General features: G+C 47.0%; 1 protein-coding gene across 2 annotated transcripts in view; it reads right to left on the bottom strand.

Annotated features, from left to right (window-relative positions):
- CPPED1 (calcineurin like phosphoesterase domain containing 1) overlaps positions 1-22,855 on the bottom strand; it is a 134,200-nt gene extending 111,345 nt beyond the window's left edge. For both annotated transcript variants that reach the window (XM_081560359.1, XM_081560360.1), the window contains exon 1: positions 22,706-22,855. In XM_081560359.1, coding sequence (XP_081416485.1) covers positions 22,706-22,775 — 70 coding nt within the window. In that variant the 5' untranslated portion in view covers positions 22,776-22,855. The remainder of the gene's footprint in view (positions 1-22,705) is intronic.
- Positions 22,856-23,389: the final 534 nt, after the last annotated feature.

Below are 23,389 nucleotides of genomic sequence, written 5' to 3'. Positions count from 1 at the left end.
ACTGGAACTACTGAGCCCACGTGCTGCAACTACTGAAGCCCGTGTGCCCTAGAGCCCATGCTCTGCAACAATAGAAGCCACCGCAGTGAGAAGTCTGTACACCACAAACAGAGAGAAGCATCCACTTGCCGTAAAGAGAGAAAGTCCGAGAGCAGCAGCAAAGACCCAGTGCAGCCAAAAAGAAAAATAATAAAATTAACTTTAAAAATATCTGTTTCACAGATCAGACTTACAGGGCTACGAAGGAGTCAGCAACACTTCTTCACAAGCTGAAGGTTGGTGTCGTGAAAAAAACTGAGATCCTGACTTGTGTTTTAAAGTTCATTGTTGGCACTGTTCATTCATTTTACTTAAATAGTAACCTTTTTGTGCTGATGAATGCTTTTCACTGCTTTTCCTGTTTCTGAGGCAGTTTGCAAAGCAGTTTAAACTGGATAAATTAAACAGGGAGGGGGATGATTGTCATCTGAAGGTTGGGGCATAAATCAATCTGCTACAACAAATAAAATTTATAAACAGTTTTCTACAGTAACATTTTAACAAACATAGTTTTCTGTGACAAATAGTCATAGTCCTGGAAAGTCAGTAGTCTTTGGAGGTATTGAATCCTTCATTATTACTCGTTTACTTAGTAAAAGCTTAGAATCTCAAATTTATGATGACAAGGCACAAAATAAACAGATTTGATCTAAAATAAAGGACAGCTCACATGTCACTGTTCCATCTACCTTATCCTTCTAATAAAGGCAATCTGTTGATTCAGGGCTCTGTGTTCTCAGAAGCACCTGGAGCCTCTTAAAGTTCCTGCTACAGAAGTCTGTGTGGTGGTTGGTCTCGATTTTAATCAAGGTTGAATTAAAGATACTTGAGGCTGGTAAGGCTTAGTACTAGGTGGAGGAATCTTTTGTAAACTTATACCTTCCCTGCTCCCTCAGAAGGGTAGATTTTTATATTAGGAAAGCAAATTCTTAACATTTGCATTAAGTTATTTCACCAAAGTCAAGAGTTAATCCCAGGACAGGGCTCAGGTATTAGTTGACTGACACCTACAAGAGCCTGGGAGAGCTTACAATGCCTTCCTTCCAGGGCAGAGCAAATAGCTGCCCCCCAAAACCCCACACACAACCAGCTTCTCTCTTTAGAATCATAGAAAGCACTGTTCTGCCAGCTGAAACCGTCGAAGTCTGGATACGGTGAGGTCTATCCCTAAAGCTCTCTGATACACAATCAGGGCATTTAAAAAACGCTTAAGGGAGGCTTTCCTGGTGTTCCAGTTGTTAAGAATCCACCTGCCAATGCAGGAGACAGGAGTTCGATCCCTGGTCCGGGAAGATCCCACAGCCCTTGAAGCAATTAAGCCCAAGTGCCACCACTACTGAAGCCCGTGTGTCCCAGAGCCAACAAGAGAAACCTCCACAATGAGAAGCCAGTTCACTGCAACTAAAGCCCACATTCAGCACCAAAGACCCAAAATAAATAAAATTTAAAAAAAAAACACAACACATCATTTTTAAAAATTTTCCTAGTTCGAAAGAGCCTAAATGTGAGACAGCCTGGTAAACGCCTGACAACCCAAATGAAAGAGCAGAAATACCTGGAAGTGGAGACTGAAGGAGAAGGTGAGGATGAACAGAGAGCAGCTAGGAGATGCAGGCTGCGCTCGGGCACAGGGGGCGGGGCTGAGCCTCCGCCTCAGTCCTCAAGGCCTGGTCCACGGACCAGCAACATCATCGTCACCTGGAGCTCGTGGGAAAGCCTGCCACCCTAGATCTAGAATCTGCGCTTTAACAAACCTCCAGGTGATTTTATGCAAATCCAACTGTGAAAAGCACTGGCGTACAACCAAGGAACCGCTTGAATGTGTTTTATATCAAACAGATGGAAAGCAATAGTTTCCCTAAATTGAAATAATGTCTTGGAGGGATTTTGTTGTTGTTGTTAGTGGTTACGGGTTTTTTGTTTTGCTTTGGTTTTGTTTTGCATATTTTCCTATTCATTCTGATGTCCTGCTTATGTCCAGCTTAGGTTGTTCTCGTTCACTCGCTAAGTCATGTCTGACTCTTTGTGACCCCCATGGACTGCAGCACGCCAGGCTCCTCTGTCCACCACTATCTCCTGGAGTTTGCTCAAATTCATGTCCGTTGAGTTGGTGATGCCATCTTATACCAGCTCAGGTATTTGGTCCTAAGCATTTCTCCACCTTATCCATTACTATCTAATCATTTCTTCCTTTAAATCACCTTTCAAAACCAATTCAATATTCCTTATAAGAGTTCCAAGATTCAAGGTAAGAACTTAACTGGTGAATTCACTACTAATTAGTGAGATCTGACCCTTCAGACTTTCACACGACATCAATGCAGACAATGAAAACACCCATTAGAAATTGTGTGTGTGCTACACAAATGTGTGTTTTCAAAAGCACAACAGACAGGGTACTTTCTTTGCCCAAATTTGATACAAGTATGCAGTCGGGAACTCTAATTGATGACTACGATAAGACCAAACTTTGACATAAACTAAATCCTTTAGAATGAATGGATTAAATAATAAAATGAGTTGATTAAGATCTCATTTCTGACCCTGATGGTACCAAAACAAGGCTGTAATCTTTTGAAACATTTGACACAAACCTCTGAATAACGCCTATACAGTTCTTAGTGTTAAGACACAGTAATGCATACATTCATTTAACTAAAACACTTATATCTGCTATGAATGTCTACACACTTCCCAAGTGGTGCTAGAGGTAAAGAACCTTCTAGCAACACAGGAGGCTTAAGAGACGTGGGTTCAATCCCTGGGTCAGGAAGATCCCCTGGAGGAGGGCACAGCAACCCACTCCAGTATTCTTGCCTGGAGAATCCCATGGACAGAGGAGCCTGGCAGGGATCCATGGGGTCACAAAAAGTTGGACACGACTGAATGGACTTAGTACACACACATGAATGTCTACAGTGAATTTAATTTTTTCAATATTAACTTTTTTAATATTTATGTTTATTTATTTGGCTGTGCCATGTCTTAGCTATGACATGCGGGACCTTCAATTTTCATAGCAGCACTTGAGATCTTTAGTTGCCACATGTGGGATCTAGTTCCCTGACCAGGGATTGAACCCAGGCCCCCTGCATTGGGAGCAGAGTCTTAACTACTGGACCACCAGGGAAGTCCCCTCAATATTAATTTTTTAAACAAATTCAAAGAGATGGTATATTAGCTATCTACTGCTATGTAACAAGGGCTTCCCAGGTGGCTCGGTGGTAAAGAACCTGCCTCCAATGCAGGAGCCACTGGAGACTTGGGTTCGATCCCTGGGTCAAGAAGATCCCCTGGAGGAGGAAATGGCAACCCACTCCAGTATTCTTGCCTGGGAAATCCCAAGGACGGAGGATCCTGGTGGGCTACAGTCCATGGGGTCACAAAAGAGTCTGACACAACTCAGCAACTAAAATAACAACATCCTATGAAGGCTGAAGGCTTATCTCCTACAAACCCACCTTTCCCCCCTAAAGAACTGGAAATTGTGCTGGAGGGATTCTCAAGGGAGTTACTTCAAGCATCCTTCTCATTTAACCAAGTGGGGAATACTGAGGCCTGTCTAGAGAGCTTAATCATGGCTTAAGTTCAAGGTTACACAGTTTATGAGCAGCGGCTTCTACAGTTCAGAATCTCTGGGCTGGCCTGGAGAGGAGAAAGCCATGCATGAAAAAGATGCAATGTTCCCTGGGCTGCCTGCAAGCTGCCCACCTCCATAAAGACATTTTTGTCTCCAAAGAGTTTCCTTTAAATGGCACATCTTGGTGAATTAGAAGGCAGTACACAAAGCCAATGCTGGCAAGGCCCAGAGCTCTTCCCCAGGAAGCTGCAAAGCACACAGACCCTGCCAACAGCAGAGGGCTGATTCAGGGCGACAGGCTGGGGCCCAGGACTTCTTTCTTCTGTAGGATGCTAACTGGTAATCTCCTCTGCAGATAACACACTCCAGGTCTCTGGATGTGATCTGCCTGGCAGATGTGTTCTGTTTGGCCCATGCAGTGTTTATAAAATTATGAATTTGTTGCCAACAGTTTAAGCGCATGAGTTTCGTATATACACCTGGCTTCCTGGATTCTCATGAGAAATCTGGCCACAACAGGCCCAATTGGGCTGTGCCAATGAATGGCAGGAACTGAGCAGCAACTGTCTCTTTACTGGGGTAAAAGCTCTGGAATTCACCATGGTCCACACCTGGCCCCATTCACATGGTCCCTGAAGCCATGTGAGATGAGAAGCCCTTATCTATGGTAACCCTTCCATTTTGCTTAGAGGTACAGAAGAGGAGGCTCACGAGGTCAAGGGTAAATAACTTGCTCGAGACTAACAAGGGGTGAGGGGCAGAACCAGGCCGATTATGCCACAGAGCCCTGACTTCAGGGCAGGTGATCACAATGGTGAAACTACAGAGAAGACTCATCCGGCTAGGAGTGCTGAGCTCTGCTCAAATAACAAGCCAGAAACAGACAAGCTCCAAGCTACCAAGATAAACTGCCATAATTTAGAATGTTACCAGAGCCTACATCAAATTTTAAAATTGACTTAAAAATACTTCTTAAAGGATAAACACACCTTAGAGAGAAACCTGGTTAATCCCTCAGACCTGATTCATCCATCGTATACAGAGTGACAATATCTGGCCAATTACAAATTTCTGCTAATAGACAGAGGCTGCCATAGAAGCAGTTTTTTTCAAAATCGAGGGATAAAAATGATTCTGGGTGGTATTAAAGCATGGTCAGGAAAGGCCTGCAAGTCTCCTTTGAGCATTATTAAGTGCAAAGAGACTCTACACAAAGAATCTTAAACACCTTTTAAAATTCACACAATTCCCTACCAAGAATCCTTCCTTCCTATGAGATTCTGTTTATGTGCCAGACTGAAAGACGGGTACTCAAAATGCAATCCTTCTTCACATTTTGCACATCAATATCACGAACTAAATGTCTTCTTGGATTTGCCTCTGCCAATATTTTTCCTCTCGTTTTTATTATACTTTGGGGGCATATTTGTCAATTGTTAATGAAAGCTGTCCTTTTAATATATATACCAAGAATTAGAAATTTTATTGATCTTTTCATTCTTACCAGTTAATCAATGAGTATAACAAACGCACCCCCAAAAGCAAATGAATCATCCAACTAGGAAAAGGCATCCAGGAATCAGTCATGTCACTAATACCTGATACTCTAATAATTTATGTTTTAATCATGTGTTAAGCCTGCTATTTTCCAGGCAACCCCAAATAATTCAAGATGAAATACAATGATAGATAGCTTTCTGAATTTACTTAAAATTTTTTTTTTTCCATTTATTTATCTGGCTGCTCTTAGTGGTGGAAAGCAGGGTCTTTTATTTGTGACATGTGAACTCTCAGTTGCAGCATGTGGGATCTAGTTCCCTGACCAGGGATTGAATCCAGGCCCCCTGCACTGGGAGTGTGGAGTCTTAGCCACTGGACCACCAGGGAAGGCCCCTGAATTTTCTTTTTATAAATGAAAATCTCATATTCTAAATGTAGTGTGACTTTTGGAAGACAGAGTTAAAATCACAAGACAGTGGTTAAAAAATCTGAGAGCTTGGGCTTCCCTGGTGGTCCAGTGGTTGAGAATCTGTCTGCCAAGGCAGGGGTCACAGTTTCCATCCCTGGTTAAGGGAAGATTCCACATGCCGCAGAGCAACTAAGCCTGTGCACTACAATGAGAGAAACCACCGCAATGCAAGGCCCACACACTGCCTCTACAGAGTCGCCCCCACTAGCTTCAACTAGAGAAAAGCCCTCGCAGCAATGAAGACCCAGCATAGTCAAAAATGAAAAATTTTAAAAAAAGAAAAAAGAAGTCTGAGAGCGGGCGGTCTGATTCACAAGGTTCCTATCAGTACAACACACCACTGCATTATAAGAATATTTAAGAATTCAATGCTGTGACTCCTGTTAACTGACTCAAAATAATACATAAATTGGGACTACACAGGCCACATCTCTCCACTGGACTAGAAAAAGAATTAGCATTAACTGACAGCACCCCCACTGCAGGCCAGGTCTTCATCCTTCCCACCCAGGGGACAGCTCCACCAAGACAGCTCCGTGCAGGACTCCCCGCTCTGTGCCGCCTCAGCCGATCACCACCATCAGACTCTTCCTAAAACGCTCACCCTGATCACCACACTCCCTCGCTGAAGGGCCACCGCCTTCCAATCTCTGTGAGAAACGGTCCACATTTGCTTTCCCTTTCCAGCATACTGTCAGCATGCTTCGCATGGTTCCTGGCAGGTGGGAGGCATTCAGTAAACATTTGGTGAAAGGATAAATGAAGATGTCAGTGGATCCTCGCCCCTGCTGGCACCTGGAACTAAAACGTTGCCTGAAACTCTTCCAGCTGCACTGATTACTGTTCCCATTAGACCAGTGGCTCTAAATCAGGGATGATTTCCATCCGTCACACTGGGAGGGGGATGGTGCTTCTGGCATTCGGTGGACGGCGGCCAGGGATGGTGCTGAACATCTCACATTTCAAGGGCAGCCCCACAAAAAGAAGGATCCAGCCCACGTCGAGGCTGAGACCCAAGAGCCCTGGACAAGACACGCCAAAAGCTCCCATCACATGGATCAGTATCAGCTCCTCAAACACAGTGCCTTCCTGCCCCTTCCTCCAGGGGCTGCACTCCTTTCTACCAACTCTTCCTGCTGGGATGCCATCTGCCCCTCTGGGCCCAGCTCACATGCTTCCTCCCCTCCCCTGCAAGTGAATGTAGCTCTGCCTCCTCCCCTCACTCAGCTAGTCTGTTCTGAGGATGGGTGCCCCGCAAGTCACCTAGACATTCAATGGTGGACAAGGCTGCAGGTCCCATTCCTAAAGACCTTAGAGAATAGTGGCAAGACAGACAAGGAACAGGTCAGCCACCAAGCTCATCACACACTGTGCTCCTTGGTACTGCAGAAGTAAACAGGGTGAACACGGATGGAGTAACTGGTGGGTGGGAGAGCTCTGCGGTGGATGGAGCAGTGAGGCAACACGGAAGATGAGATCTGAGGATGGGACAGAGTCAGGCGGGGGTTAGGGGGATGCACCCCGGGCACAGCACACAGCCAAAACCAGACCCTGAGACAAGGGGCAAATGTGAATATAGGGCAGAAGATAAGACCGATCATACCCACACATATGGGCTTGGGGAAGGGCTTCAAGACCTTGGATCACTTTGGGACTTCATCTCCTAAAGCCCTAACCTGGTCCCAGTACAGCCCAGACTCAGAGGCTTGAGCGCCAGAATTAAATCCCATTTCCCCCCTTTACCAACTCTGTGACATGATGCAAGTGCCTAACCTCTCAGGGTCTCAGTTTCCTTATCGGTAAAGTAAGGATAGGGCTTCCCAGGTGGCTCAGTGGTAAAGAATTCACTTGCCACGCAGGAGACACAGGTTCAATCCCTGATTCAGGAAGATCCCCTAGAGAATTAAATGGCAACCCACTTCAGTGTTCTTGCCTAGAGAATCCCATGGACAGAGGAGCTTGGCAGGCTACCGTCCATGGGGTCGCAAAGAGTCGGACACAACTTAGCAACTAAACAACAACAACGAAGAAAGTAACTCACATACTTCATAAGCGGTGCTGAGTTACTGAGTTAATATATGTGAAGCATGCAGACTTGGCACATTGTAAGTCGTCAAGTATGAGCTTCTATGACCATGATTGTTACTCATGGTAACTCCTACCTCTGTCCTAGCAGAATCTTCGAAATTTTACCCATTTCTTTGTTCCCCAGAGCACATACCAGGGCTCAGAAAGTATCTGATGGTGTGCATATGTGTGTGTGTGTGCGCGCGCACATGTGTGCACATGCTTTTGTCTTAATATCTTTTCCGTCACATACTGTAGATACTGCTTTGGTTATAAAATCGCAAAGATGGGTAGCTATACAGCTGCCTGGAAGCTTTCTGGCTAAAGAGCAAATGCCAACGAAATGAAATGTTTGCAGTTGCTCGCAGCAGCGATCGGCACTGTGAATCACGATCTAAATGTCTTCAGTAATACCTCTCATCTTCCCTGGGGACTAATCTCATTTTAGTGGCTTTAAAAAAAAAACTACACACACAACAGTAGCAAAATAATCTTCACCACTTTGGGACTCTTTCTGGTTTAACAATCAACAATCCAAATGTCCCAACAGGAAGACTGCCAGAACCTAATGCCGCACTTAACAGGGTCTTTCATTAGTGGCTGCCTGGGCCTGGGGGTTGGGGTGGGGGTGCTGAGGATGGGGGTGACAGCTAAGCTGTGCGGGGTTTTACTTTAGGGTGGGGAAAATGTTCTAAAATTGGCTGTGGTGATAGTGGCGTATCTCTGTGCATAGACTAAAAGCCACCAAATTGTTCGTTTTGAAAAGGAGAACTGTGTGGTATGTGAAGCTGTTTTAAAACAGCAGTGTCCTTCAGGACCCTCTCCTCCCCCAAAATAAGTAAGTGTGACAGCGAAATCCAGAGTCTCCGAATTACGTTTCCTAAGTACCAAAGGGAATTTCTTGGCCTCCACGTGTCCAAAGGTAGCTTTAGAGATACACAAAAGACGCTGAGTCACAGCTTGGCTGCCACACTTGCCATGTGGGGATGAGGGGCCTGCCAGCATCTTTATCTGCAGCCCTTCAGAGAAGTAAGAAGGCAGTTGGGCCAGGAGGGCTTGGCCAGGAGGCTCTCAGCATCACTGCACTTGGCTGATATTGTTCTAGACAATGTCTAATTGAGGGTGGAGGGGGACATTTTCCAAACCTCTGTCACTTTTCAGAAGCAAAACTCCACTCAGGGTCTGGCTGTGTTGGGTGGAGGTTTGCTGTGACTTTTCTGCGCCATTCCCCATGATTCGCTGCCAAGACAGTCAGTGACCGCTGGCCCTGGCAGCGCTTCAGGGAGAACTGGAAGCAGGCGCTCACTCTGAGCAGAGGCAGTCCTGCAGGCAGAGGCTGGGTAAATGGGGGCCCTGGATGGGAAGAGATGGCCACCCTTCCCTGAGACAGACGCAGTTCCACGGGGCAGGGGCCCCGGCCTGGAAATAAGCACCACCCCCAGCAGATGCCTCTGAGTAAGGCACCAACCACCCAGGGGTGCATGGTTTGCAAGGGTCCTGTTGATTGGCTCAATACCTTGGTTCCTGCTGGTTTTGTCCAGAGAAAACATGGTGTGTGTAAGTGGTGGGTTAGTGTAAGTAGTGCGTTAGTGATCAAGGGGCATTATATTCATTTTCATTCATTTATTCATACAATGAAAGGCCACTGAAGGTCCACGGCTGCCAGACACCCTCCTAGGCCCAGGCTTCCTGCCCTCCCAGGAATTCATCATCTAGAGCACAAAAGGACATCCAAGTCACAGGAGTATAGACACAATTCTATTCACGGATGCAAAGAGCTGACTGATTGAAGGCAGGAGGAGAAAGGAACGACAGAGGATGAGATGGTTGGATGGCATCACTAACTCAGTGGACATGAGTTTGAGCAAACTCTGAGAGATGGTAAAGGCCAGGGAAGCCTGGTGTGCTGCGGTCCATGGGGTGGCAAAGAGTCGGACACAGCTGAGTAACTGAACAATTATCATAAAAGAATGGGTGACGGTGAATGGCAGGGGACCTAACTCAGAACGGGAGAACCAGCCCAGGCCTGAAGAACGAGGAAGCAGTGAAGAGGGAGACAGAGACGAACGACGACCAGGCCTGACAGAGCTGGGTTTTGTTTCAAAGATCTGACTCTGGGTGCTGTTCAGGAAACAGACTGGAAGCAGAGAGGTGGATGGACCCCAGGTGTGCCCCGGAGGGCTGTGGGTGCTGGGACACGGAGAAGGGGGAGAAGCAGGGCTCAGAGTGACTCCCGGGCTGCCGGTGGGACAAAGGAGCTGGGGGAGCCTGAGAAGGAGCAAACTGGGGGCTGCGGTGGGGGGACATAAATGAGGCGCTCCGTTCTGCTCTGCTGGGTTCCTGTGGCGAGGCCAGGGGGCGGGGAGCCAGAAGAGCTACGTGCTCCTCTGGACCCCCCCCACTTACGAGCCCGGGGCCTGAGATCACTGAGTGCCACAGTGCCCCACACAGGTCCACGCACAACACACTCGCCACCCAGGCTGCTCCTTAACTCAGACCTGGCCACCACTCGGCCTCCATCTTACAGCTGAGGACCTGCAGCAACAGCTCCATGAGGAGTGTTCTTCTTTTTCTTTAAACAAGGAGACATGGGGGAGTCTGGACATTCTTTTGCTCATTTCCTGGGGGTCTGACGCCACTCCAAAATCACTGCAGATGGTGACTTCAGCCATGGAATTAAAAGAAACTTACTCCTTGGAAGGAAAGTTGTGACCAACCTAGACAGCATATTAAAAAGCAGAGACATTACTTTGCCAACAAAGGTCCATCTAGTCAAGGCTATGGTTTTTCCAGTGGTCATGTATGGATGTGAGAGATGGACCATAAAGAAAGCTGAGCACCGAAGAATTGATGCTTTTGAACTGGGGTGTTGGAGAAGACTCTTGAGAGTCCCTTGGACTGCAAGGAGATCCAACCAGTCCATCCTAAAGAAAATCTGTCCTGAATGTTCATTGGAAGGACTGATGTTGAAGCTGAAACTCCAATACTTTGGCCACCTGAGGTGAAGAGCTGACTCATTTGAAAAGACTCTGATGCTGGGAAAGATTGAGGGCAGGAGAAGAAGGGGACGACAGAGGATGAGATGGTTGGATGGCATCACCAACTCAATGGATATGAGTTTGAGTAAACTCAGGGAGTTGGTGATGGACAGGGAGGCCTGGTGTGCAGCAGTCCATGGGGTCGCAAAGAGTCAGACACGACTGAGCCACCGAACTGAACTGACGCCAAAACAGATGTGGTCCTGAGAGCGGCGGCAGCCAGCCTGGGGCGTCTGCAGTCTCCACTTGCCCTGGCCCCACGTTATTGCCCCTTGCTCATTGGAGGGTTTGACAAAATTAAAAACCACATACTGTACGAATATAAAAAGTCATCGCTGAGTCCTCTCCTTGAAGAAGACACTCCCTTAACAGACGTCCACTAGACCAACGTGAAGGTGTCACCAATACTCTCCATGCCCCCGCAAAGGCTCTGATCATGGCCCAGGGCAAGCTGGTGGCCTCTCCATGCTCTGCAGACCTCTGCCCTGACCCTCACGGAGTTGCCCTCAGATCTGTTTATGCCTGCACTCATTTTTAAATCGTCTAATTTAATTAAATGTGCAAACCTGAGAAATATGAATGTAAAAAAGGTTGCTTCTGATAAAGCAAAGATGGTTGCTTTGGGAAGGCTCAATAAAAGCAAGCTGGTAAAAAAGAAAATACAATTGAATTAGGTATGGGGAGGCAAGTGTAAAAGATCTGATGAAAAAGTATAAACCTAAAAGAATCCTTCACTCAGAATACTTGCTAAGGTGATTTTTAACTGATTACTCCACTGGGGAAAAAACCCAAACTGGAAAAGACTCCTTATGAGTGTTGTTTACACAAGAAAGGCTCCCTTGCAGGCCCATCCATAAACCCAAACTATTAACATAAGATAAGACCTTGGCCTGACCTCAAAAGGCCGGTAAATGAATGTACGTTTATATTTAGAGTTTACATTAAAATGAAATGCCAAAAATGTGTAATTCTTTAATGATTCCCCTCTTTAGCTAATTCTTTCTATTCACTGACAAACTATCAGGCTTCTACTGTAGTAAAAAAAAAAAAAAAGGAAATTTCTAATTAGACCCTTACTTCACACCATACATAAAAATTTACCCAATATGGAACCAGACCTAAACGTAACAGCATTAATTATAATACTGTTAAAAGAAAACACAGGAGTAAAAATCTTCACAATTTGGGTTCAGGTAAAGATTTCTTGGGTTTCCCTAGTGGCTCACAGTAAAGAGTCTGTCTACAATGCAGGAGACCTGAGGTTCGATCCCTGGGTCAGGAAGATCCCCTGGAGAAGGGAACAGCTACCCACCCCAGTATTCTTGCCTGGAGAATTCCATGAACAGAGGAGCCTGGGGGGCTATAGTTCTTAGATATAGCATCAAAAGGACAAGTAATCAAAGACAAAGTTGGTAACTGGGACTTCATCAGAATTAAAAACCTGGGTGCTGCAAATGACATCATCAAGAAAGTGAAAAAACAAGCCACAGAATGGGAGAAAAGATGTGCAAATCATATATTTGGCAAGCGACCTGCATGCAGAAAATACAGAGTCTACAACCATACCACCCTGAACACGCCTGATCTCATCAGAACACAGAAAGAACTCTTACAATTCAATAATAAAAACAGAAACAACCCTATTAGAAAACCAGGCAAAGGATCTGAATAGATAGTTCCTCAAAGATTACAAACAGCCAATAAGCACGTGAAAAGATATCCAACATCATTAGGCATTAGGAAAATGCAAATCAAAACCACAATGAGATTTCACTTCACACCCGTGTGCTGGGTTATAAGCAAAAGGACAGACAGTCTCAAGTAAGGATGAGGGCACGGAGAAATCTGAACCCACGTGCATTGCTGCTAGGAATGGAAATGGTGCAGCTGCTTTGGAAAACAGCTTGGTGGTTCCTTAAAATACTAAACACAGCTACTTACGTACATGTGTGCTCAGTCGCTTCAGTCATGTCTGACTCTGTGACCCCGTGAATTGTAGCCCGCTAGGCTCCTCTGTCATGGGATTCTCTAGGCAAGAAGACTGGAGTGGGTTCCCATCCCCTCCTCCAGGGGATGTTCCTGACCCAGGGATCTAACCCATGTCTCTTTCACTGGCAGGCAGATTCTTTACCACTTAGCCACCAGGGAAGCCCTGAAATGAAACATATGTCCATACAAAAAGAACTCTGTGTGGATGTTCGTAACAGCTTTCTTAATGATAGCCAGTGTCCAAATGGGAGAATGTCCGTCAATGTCCAAAAAAATTATCCAAATGTTCACCAATGGGTGAGTGGACAAACAAAATGTGGTAATCCATACACTGGAATATTGTTCAGTAGAAAGGAACAAAGTGCTGATACAAACTGCAACATGGGTGAATCCTAAAAAGATTATGTTAAGGGAAAGAAACTAGTCACAAAAGACCACAGATTATATGATTCCATTTATATGAAATGTCCAGAAAAGGCAAAGTTACAGAGGTAAATTAGTAGCTGACTGTGCTGGGAATGGAAACATAAAAAGAGACTGAAAATGGACACAAAGTATCCTTTCTGGGGAGACTGAAGAGGTTCTAAAATTGTGATGCTGTACCACTCCACAAAATTTATTAAAAACCAGTAAAACTGAAAATAAGTGAATGTTACGGTACCTCGACTGGAGAAGGCAATGGCACCCCACTCCAGTACTCTTGCCTGGAAAATCCCATGGACGGAGGAGCCTGGTAGGCTACAGTCCATGGGGTTGCACAGAGTCGGACACGACTGAAGCGACTTAGCAGCAACAGTATGGTACCTCAACAGAGTCTTTTAAAAACAGAAAAGCAAACAAAAAAGGCATTCAGAAACACAAGTTCACTTGTCTTTTGGAAATGTTCTAACGGGAACTTTTTACGCACTGATTTTTACAGCTAATGAGAGTGAGGAGGGAATATATCGAAACTCCTATTTTAGTCACAGGAACCCTTCTTAAATAGGGAACTGGTCTGGCCTAGGTGGATGGCACAATTAAAGGTATTCATTTCATTTTCTTCACTGATGGGTTAGAATTTTTTACATAATGTTTTCAATCCTGTTCAGACTTGAACCAACATTTCCAGGTTGATAGTTCCTCGAGAAGTCCTTAGGTGAGACCTGAGGAAATAAGTTTATTCTTTAGTAATTTCATTTATTATCTGAAAGTGAAAGGGTTTCCAGGAGGGACCAAGAAATATTCAGAATTAGTGAACAGAGTTGGCGCCTCTGAAACAGCTATGGAGGCTTAAAATGTCCAGGGAAATCATCTTTTTAGGTCAACCACTGATAATCCCTGTACTCCGAGGGGTGAAATACCTGGTGACAAAATGAACTGGAAAAACTGATTGGGACCTGAAAACAATTAAATATAGGTAATTTTTAAGACATGTTTTAATCTTGGTAATTTCTCCCTTTGAGAATTTCTTCAAAACAGGTGTTAACTTTTCAGAAAGACCATTATTTGCTAGCAGAAAGTAGTCTTAATTAGGATACGTGTCAAGGAAATATAATGATCAATTTGCCTAATTAAAATGAATATTTGAACATGCCTGAGGATTGTGAGCCTTCTCAGGTGAGACATGTACAACTTACTTTCTATAAACATCTATTCACGGAGCCAAGCAGATTGTGTTAGCAGGAAATGGGTGACTGAGCCAAGCTTAACAGACAACAGAACTGCATGGGAATATTGTTACTCAAAAATCACCAGGAGGAAGTCTTAAAGTGCTTGCCATTGACTGTCTGTGTCCTCCCCAAATCCCGACACTGAACTCTAACCCCAAGTGTGATGATATTTGGAGATGGTGACTCTGGGAGGTGATTAAGCCCTGAGGGCTCAGTACCGGGATTACTGCCCTTATTAAAGAGACCCGAGGGCTTCCCTGGTGGTCCAGTGGTTGAGAATCCACCGCCAATTCAGGGAACATGGGTTTGATCCCTGGTCCGGAAAGATTCCACATGCCACAGGGGCAACTGAAGCCCAGTGCCGAGAGCCCATACTTCTCAACTAGAAGCCCGCGGACAGCAACTGGAGAGTAGCTCCTGCTTGATGCAACTAGAGAAAGACCTCACAGCAACGAAGACCTAGCTCAGCCAAAAAGAAAAGACAGAAAGAAGGAAAATTTTTAAAAAAAGAGAGAGACTCGAGAGAGCTCACTCCCCACTTCCTCCACGCGAGGACCCAGCAGGAAGACAGTCATCTGCTGTAACGACGGTTATACATCATTATACAGTACACATACATTGTACATAAAATGCACAACTCCAGGAGTGAACTGTAATGCAAACTGTGGACTCTGGCTGATCACGTTGTGTCACTGTATTCCTCAAGTGTAATGAACATACCACTCTGGTGGGGGGATGTTGATAATGGGAGAGGCTACCATGTGTGGGGGTGGGGTGGGCTATGTGGGAAACTTCTGTACTTTCCTCCAACTTTGCTAGGAAAGTGCAACTGATCTAAAAAATTAAGTCTTTTAAAAAAAAGAAGAAGAAGACCCATCTATGAATCAGGAAGAAGGTTCTCACCAGACACTGAATCTGCAGGTTTCCTGACCTTGGATGGTCCTTTGACCGGCCTCCAGGATGTGAGCAATGCATTTCTGTTGTTTTTAAGGCACCCAGCCTATGGTGTTTTGTCATAGCAGCCCCAGCTGGCTAAGAGAGCACGCCTTCATTTACCTGACAAGGTTCACTTGAGAAATGAACTGTTTAATTCTGGAGGGGACTTCCAGTAGGGAGCATGAGGGTTTATCAGGGCTGTGATTTTAGGCACAGTTACTTGAGTTCACCAAAACCTCCTTGACAGGCAATGTGTATTTTGGCAAGAGACAGAAAAAGCTAGTTCCTTTCCTTTCTCTTCCAAGCCTGCCCTTGGGGCAATTCCACCAGCTCACCCCCTGCCCACAGAGCCTGAACTGGCAATGGAGCCTCCAAGGGCATGGCTCAAAGTCACCAGCAACGCTAACATGGATCGGGGACCCAGGGAAGGCAGCGACAGGGGTAGAGGCAGCCTGGGGATGGACTAGGTGCTCAACATAGGGTGAAGTGAACCCGCAAGACTAGGGGTTTTAAGCCTGGCCCTCCAAAACCGGGGGTTTCCGTGATGGCTCAGAGGTAAAGAATCTGCCTGCACTGCAGAAGACACGGGTTCGATCCCTGAGTCAGGAAGATCCCTGGAGAAGGGCATGGCAACCCACTCCAGTATTCTTGCCAAGAGAATCCCATGGACAGAGGAGCCTGGCGGGCTACAGTTCAGAGAGTGGCAAAGAGTCAGACGTGACTGAGCAACTGAGCACACAGGCACGCTCCAAAGCCAGGCCTTTAGAAGCCCTGGGCTATATGGGATCGCCACCCGTGGGCTCCTCTATCCATGGGATTCTCTTGGCAAGAATGGGAGTGGGTTGCCATGCCCTTCTCCAGGGGATCTTCCCGACCCAGGTATCGAACCTGCGTCTCCTGCGATGCAGGCAGATTCTTTACCTCTGAGCCACTGGGGAAACCCCCAGTTTTGGAGGGCCAGGCTTAAAACCCCTAGTCTTGAGGTTCACTTCACCCTATGTTGAGCACCTAGTCCACCCCCAGGCTGCCTCTCCCGCTGTCATTGCCTTCCCTGGGTCCCAGATCCCTGTACATACACATACTAGGCAGGCCCACTGGGGCTGCTCAACCGGCAGGGGAGACCAAGTGAGGGCCCCACTTCTAGAAGTCCCAGGTCATTTTCCCTCCTCCTATTTCATCAATTTATCTTCTAAATCTCTCTCCATCCCCACATCCCTGCAATTTTTTCCCAGGTGGATGCTTCTCTGGTCCTATGGCAGCCCCGGGGCAGTTCCAGTGAGCTGGGAAACTTCATACCTCAGCACCCCGTAATCTCCACCGGAAGCCCTTCACCACCTCCACCTGTACCTCCAGCGACTGAAAATCAACGAGTTCAAAGTGAACAATGTGTGCCTTGGAAATGTTGCCTCAGGACAAGTTGCTGAGCTCCAGCTTAAGTTCCTCGAAAGAAGCTCTGTTGCTACTGCTGCAGCCAGACGGTTCTTTCCAAAATGGAAATGGGATCACCTCATACATGCAGCTTAAAAGCCCTCAGTGTAACGGGCTTCCCTGGTGGCGCTAGCGGTCAAGAACCCACCTGCCAGTGCAGGAGATGTAAGAGACGTGGGTTCGAACCTTGGATGGGGAAGATCTCCTGGACAAGAAAATGGCAACCCACTCAACCCACTCCAGTACTCTTGCCTAGAAAATCCCATGGACACAGGAGCCTGGGCAGCTATAGCCTATGGGGGGGGGGTGTCACAAGAGTCAACACGACTTAGTGACTGAATAACCACCACCATAAGATAAAAACAAAACTCCTCAATGACCCCCTTTCCCACAAGTCAGTCTCACGCCACACTGCCCCGCTCCACACTCAGGAGCTTCTTTCTCCTTTCAACCTTCCCTCTCCTGTCCCACCAGGTCAGACTTCCATTCATCCTCTGGTCCACAATGGCCTTCCTGCCCTTCAGGGCCCAGGTCCCTCCCACTCACCCTTCAACCAGGGGACAACACACAGTTCCCCAGGGAAGCCTCCCTCAGGGCCTTGTTCAGATGCCCCTCCCTTCCCCAACATCTGCCACAGCTGCTATTTATGCTGGTTCATGTGACCGGCACGTTAGTATCAGGCTCTCCAAGTAGCTACGTGCCAGAGGTGGACTGTGTGGACTGTGTTAGTCACTCAGTCGTGTCCGACTCTTTGCGACCCCATGGACTGTAGCCTGCCAGGCTTCTCTGTCCATGGAATTCTCCAGGCAAGAATACTGGAGTGGGTTGCCATTCCCAGCTATTTTCACTCATCAATGCACTCTGGGATCTAATACAATTGCTGGGACAAAGGAGGTGCTTAGTACATTTGATGAGTGGGCAAATGGATGAGCCAACAGACACATGGATGGATAGACAGATGAAACGATGGACATATGATGGACAGACTGGTGAATGGATGGTCTGGGAGATAGGTGGATAGACATTAAAGAGAGAGGTAGGGAGAGAGACAGAGAAGGAGGAAGAGATGGTCAAAGAGAACATTTGTTTCCAGGGCCAAGCCCTCTTCTGAGCCCTCAATCCCATTTTTTTCCATCTCCTCAGGTACTGCTCTCCAACCAACAAACCTGCCTTTTGCATTTTTCAATCCCAGATACATCTCAGACCAATTACGTGACCTTGGGCAAGTTGCCCAGCCTTTCTGAGAATGATTTTTTCCCCACTATAGAAAGAAGATAATCATAATAGCTAGTTCAATGGGACTGTTTTGAAGATTACATGAGGTAGTCCACAGGCTTCTCTTGTGGCTCAGCTGGTAAAGAAGATGCGAGCAATGCGGGAGACCTGGGTTTGATCCCCAGTTTGGGAAGATCCCCTGGAGAAGGGAAAAGCTACCCACTGTAGTATTCTGGCCTGGAGAATTCCATGGACTGAACAGTCAGTTATAGGGTGGGGTCACAAAGAGTTGGACATGACTGAGCAACTTTCACTTTGTTTCACTTGAGATAGTCCACACACAGCACAGAAAACAGTGCCTGGCAAGCCATAAAGAGCTGATAGATGTTAGACGCTCCTATTGTTCTTACCATCTTTACTACTGTTGCAAACCTTCAGCCTTCCAGCAGCCTTGATCCTTCCTCAAACTGCTAGTGTCCTACATCAACCCTGCAGCACCAAAGGGCTCCAAACAGAATCCTATGCTTGCGGACTGCACATCCTCACTCTGCATTCCTCAAGCACCATGCCAACAGGCTTCCCCCTACAACTCTACTGAAACTGTCCTCCCGAAGGTGACAGAACAGTCAAACCCGCTCAGCTATCACTCACCTAGACATCTGCAGCACCTCAGCTTATGCACCACCCTGCCTGAGCCTCCCCAACTTTGGTACCAAAGCCGGTTCCTGGGTTTATCTTCCAAAATTTTTGGTTGCTTCCTGTTCTGAGACCTTCAGAGCAGGTCTTTTCCTTCTTCTTACCCCCTAAACGTAGGTATATCCTAAGGTTACACGCACACACACACACACCATCCACTACTCCACGCTTTTCCCCTGAGCAATGCCACTGACTCCTACAGCCATACCATCTACTTGCCTCTCTGTGGATGGCAGCTCCACACCTCCACCCCCAGCTGTGCACTGCACCCTCCAGGTTGCCCCAGATTTCCTGACGGCACTTCGAAGCCACCACTTCCCAATCAATCCCATCATACCTGACCCTCCTCCTTACTCCCCGATTTATGTTAAGAGTCTCACCAACACCCAGGACCAACGCTTAAAATCCCAACTCTCACTGCAGTGGCCTATTTTTGTGTCATAGCTTTGTGCTTAGATTATGGGTCCTTGCCTTCCCCTTGCTTTTTTCTACTTTGCACAAGATACCAGAGAATGCAGTAGGACTGTAATAAATACTTCCTGAACTGAAAAGAGACAGGGCAGAGTCACAGGGAACTCTCATACCCTGCTAGTGGGAATATAAATTGGTGCAAGTATTCTGGAAAGTGATGTGACAAGATCTAATAAAGCTGGAAAGATCATATCCTGCAACCCAAATCTTTGCTCTCCTGGGTGGACGCCTTGGAGAAATTTTCCCGTGTGTCCACAAGAAGACTTGTACCAGAATGCTCATAACAGCACTGTTACCAACAGTGAAAAACAGAAAGAACTGAATGTCCATCACATCAGGATCCTCGCAGGAAATAGCTGTCATGTTCAAATTATGACAATTAAAGGAGCATTTAAAGGGGGATTATTTGGGATGAGTAGTGTTGAACATCAAAGGATGGTTTAGTAGTCCAACACAGAAAAGCAAACTCCGTTTGAAAGGAGGGAGGAAGTGGTTACCCGAATCTGAAACGGGGGTTCCAGCAGAAAGGCCATGTTGAAAGAAGCAGCGAATTTCAGGGGAGGAGTACAGCTAGGGAAAGAGTAGCATGAAAAACCTGGCTTAAAACTCAACATTCAAAAAACTAAGATCATAGCATCAGGTCCCATCACTTCATGGCAAATAGATGAGACAACAGTGAGAGACTATTTTTGGGGCTCCAAAATCACTGCAGATAGTGACTGCAGCCATGAAATAGAAAGACATTTGTTCCTTGGAATAAAAGCTACGCCCAACTGAGACAGCATATTAAAAAGCAGAGACATTACTTTACTGACAAAGGTCTGTCTAGGCAAAGCTGTGTTTTTTCCAGTAGTCGTGTATGGATGTGAGAGTTTGACCATAAAGAAAGCTGAGCACCAAAGAATTGATGCTTTTGAACTGTGGTGTTGGAGAAGACTCTTGAGAGTCTCTTGGACTGCAAGGAGATCCAACCAGTCCATCCTAAAGGAAATAAGTCCTGAATATTCATTGGAAGGACTGATGCTGAAGCTGAAGCTCCAATACTTTGGCCACTTGATACAAAGAGCCAACTCATTGGAAAAGACCCTGATGGTGGGAAAGATTCAAGGCAGGAGGAGAAGGGGATGACAGAGGATAAGATGGTTGGGTGGCATCACTGACTCAATGGACATGAGTTTGAGCAAGCTCCAGAAGTTGGTGATGGACAGGGAAGCCTGGTGTGCTGCAGTCCATGGGGTCGCAAAGAGTCGGACACGACTGAGCGACTGAACTGTACAGCCAACCAGAGGCAGCTCCACAAAGAAGTCAGGGGAATAAACCCTCTAGCTTTCCCATCTCTCTGGTCTCCAATCAGGACTCCCCACTGGCTCAACCCAACAGAGGCCTGAGGGCAAGGAGCCCATGGATGAAGCCAATGGAGGTCAACCTTCTAGAGCTCGGTGGGGAAGGAAGGGTGTAGATTTGGAAAGCAAAGGGAAGATCCTTAGAATATCAAGCAACGGAATGTAGCAATATATGATTATATAATGGAATACTGCCCAGAAGGAAAATGAGCAATGAACTGCGGAAAATTCTTCAAGAACTACTTATACCAACATGGATAAATCTCAAAAACCTCACACTAGATTGAAACAGAGAAGGAACCTGCAGGGTCCCCCAAAAAACGAAAGTCTTTCCGTGTCCCCCATTTCTTGTTTGAAGAAAAGACTTTAGTCTCCTAGACCTTCCCTGAGTTCAAGGGGTAATAATGAGGGACTTGAGGGAATGCAGAAACGAAGGGAAAGCAGTCAAGAAACAATGGTGACGGGATAAAACAGAGTCCCAGTCCCTCCACAAGGGAGGCACATAACAATGTGATCCAGTCTTTTGAGTTCTGCAGCCCCCCCACTCCCCAGGTGGAGGATGATAACTAACATGGTGAGACCCCCTAGACTGGTCAGAACTAGAGGCTGAGGCCTGAGATTCCTGGAGCCCTACCCTGTTACCTCACCAGAAACCAATCAGAAGAAATTTGTTCACCCTGCAGCTGTCTCCCCAACTGTTGCCTTTAAATACTCTTCCCTGAGGGACTTCCCTAGCAGTCCAGTGGTTAAGACTCCCCCTTACAATGCAGGGGGTGTGGGTTCAATCCTTGGTCAGGGAGCTGAGATCCCATACACCTCCCAGCCAAAAAAAATCATCCACATTAAAAAAAAAAAACTTAAAAAAAGAACCAAAACCTCTTCCCTGAAAACCAGAGGGACCTGGAGACTTTTGAGCATGAGTTACCTGATCTCCTAGCTTGGCCCTGCAATAAACCCTCCTCTGCTCCAAACTCTGATATTTCGGTTTGTTTGGCCTCACCGTGCATTGCGCACATGAACTTGGGTTCAAACAATGGTGAAAAAGTCACATTAAAACAATATTTAGAGAATGGGCACTATAATAGGTTGTATTTTAAAATCCACTCAACCAGATCTCTGGCCCCATATGCTCTTCCAGAACCCTGCCTCCTTCCCCACCCTCCCACCAACAGTTGCAGAAAATAAAAGAATAAAACTTTAGACCTGAGAGTTACAGAAAAAAAAACCTACTTTAGCAACGATGACGAGAAGGTGATCAAACTTTAATTAAGGTGTGAAGGTTTGAGAAAGAGCCAGACCCATCAGCCAGCTATTAGCCAGGCCCTACAGAGAGAAAGGGACTTGGCCTTTTAAAATGGGAGTTCAAGAAACCCAGTGAAGCAGAATTGAGCAAGAAGAATGGCGAGCGGGAAGCAATAAAGGTGAGCACAAGCTGGATTCTACAGGGCATCTGGGGTGACTTCCCCGGGGTGACAAAAACCGGCAAGTTCATGGGAGGGAAGGTGACTCCACGCAGCAAAACCCGCAGTGAGGAGCAAGGAGCGGGCTTGCTCTTAGGGCTCTGGAGTGAACATTCACTCAGCACTTAGCCTGTGTCAGGAACTGTGTTACAGAAATTCTTGGAACCTGCTAACTCCCCTGTGAGGTAAGCATTAACAAACCAATTCTCACAGCGAGGCGAATTAGCTAACTCCAAAGTCCAAGCACGGAACTCAAACACAACTCCTGACTGCCTCCCCGCTCTCTTAGCTCTGAAGGCACTGCTAACATTTGGGTGAATGACTCATATTGTAGAAGATAACCATGATTACGGAGTATAAAACTACATCATGGTCAACAACCATAATAAAAATAACCGCATCGCACGTGCACCCAGCGCTTACTCCGTGCCACACAGAACCGCGCTGCTTTATTTCCGCTTTACAGATGAGAAACTGAGGCTAACACTCCCTGAGCCACGTATCCAAGGCAGGACTTAGAAACCAGGTCTAACTGCACAGCCCGGGCTATCAACTATGTTTTGCTGCCTCACTTCTATCTTCTCTCCGAGAACCTCGGTCAAGGCCAACGAGGTTCCATGACTGTCGGACCCCCAGCCCAGGGACGCCTCCCTCACAGGCTCCCCTGGAAGCCCCACGTGCGGGAGGTGCGGTTGCTATTGCGGTCCCCAGCCCCCGAGGTGCAGCCCCCACTGGAGTCCGGCTGGAGGTGCGCATCCCAAGCTAACGTTCCCGGCGCCAAATGTTCCGCAGCCCTGAAACCACCCACTCCCCAGCAGGAAGTACCTGAGGAAAAGGCGTCCAGGGTCCTACCCCGCGCTCTGTGGAAAACATCCCCCGCCTCTGCAGCCGACATGGCGAGCGAGTATTTTCGCCTCAACTGAGTCCGCTGCGTAGCAAGGAGCTGCGAGAGTCCTAACTGCCCAAACGCCGGGTGGGGCCTGCCCGGCTGGGGGCTGCACCCTCTGCTTGGGGCGGGGCGGGGCCGGAGGGCGCGCAGGACTCGGTCGCTCGGGGCGCCACTAGTGCTGTCTGAGCGGGGCGGAAGCGTGAGCGGCCCCTCTGGAATCGACTGGGGCTCCTGGCGAGTGGAGGCCACTTGCCAGTCGCCTGCGTGGGCAGAGGGAGTGAATTTGGGCTCAGGCATGGGGACAGCCCTTCGCTAACGGTGGGGGCTCCAGGTTTAACAAGTAGAGATGAACCCAGGTCTCCCGCATTCCAGGCGGGTTCTTCACCCTCTGAGCCACCAGGGAATCCCAAGACTGCCACTAGGGAATCCCAAGATTACAAGACACCCAGTTGAATTGGAATTTCAGATAAGGAATGAATGATAAGAATGTCGTATGTAATTTGCAAGATGCTTGTACTAAAATCTTTGTAGTTGTTTATCTGAAACAGCAGTTTAAGTGGGAACTTGTATTTTATCTGGTCCAAAGGACCCAGCCCTGTCCTTGGGGAGTAAGACAGGAC

This window comes from Giraffa tippelskirchi, chromosome 13 (genome assembly GCF_054371585.1).
Source record: "Giraffa tippelskirchi isolate mGirTip1 chromosome 13, T2T-mGirTip1v1.2.pri, whole genome shotgun sequence".
Classification (NCBI taxonomy): Eukaryota; Metazoa; Chordata; class Mammalia; order Artiodactyla; family Giraffidae; genus Giraffa; species Giraffa tippelskirchi.
Note: the sequence above shows the minus strand (reverse complement) of the source record. Positions and strands in the feature narration are given on the sequence as shown.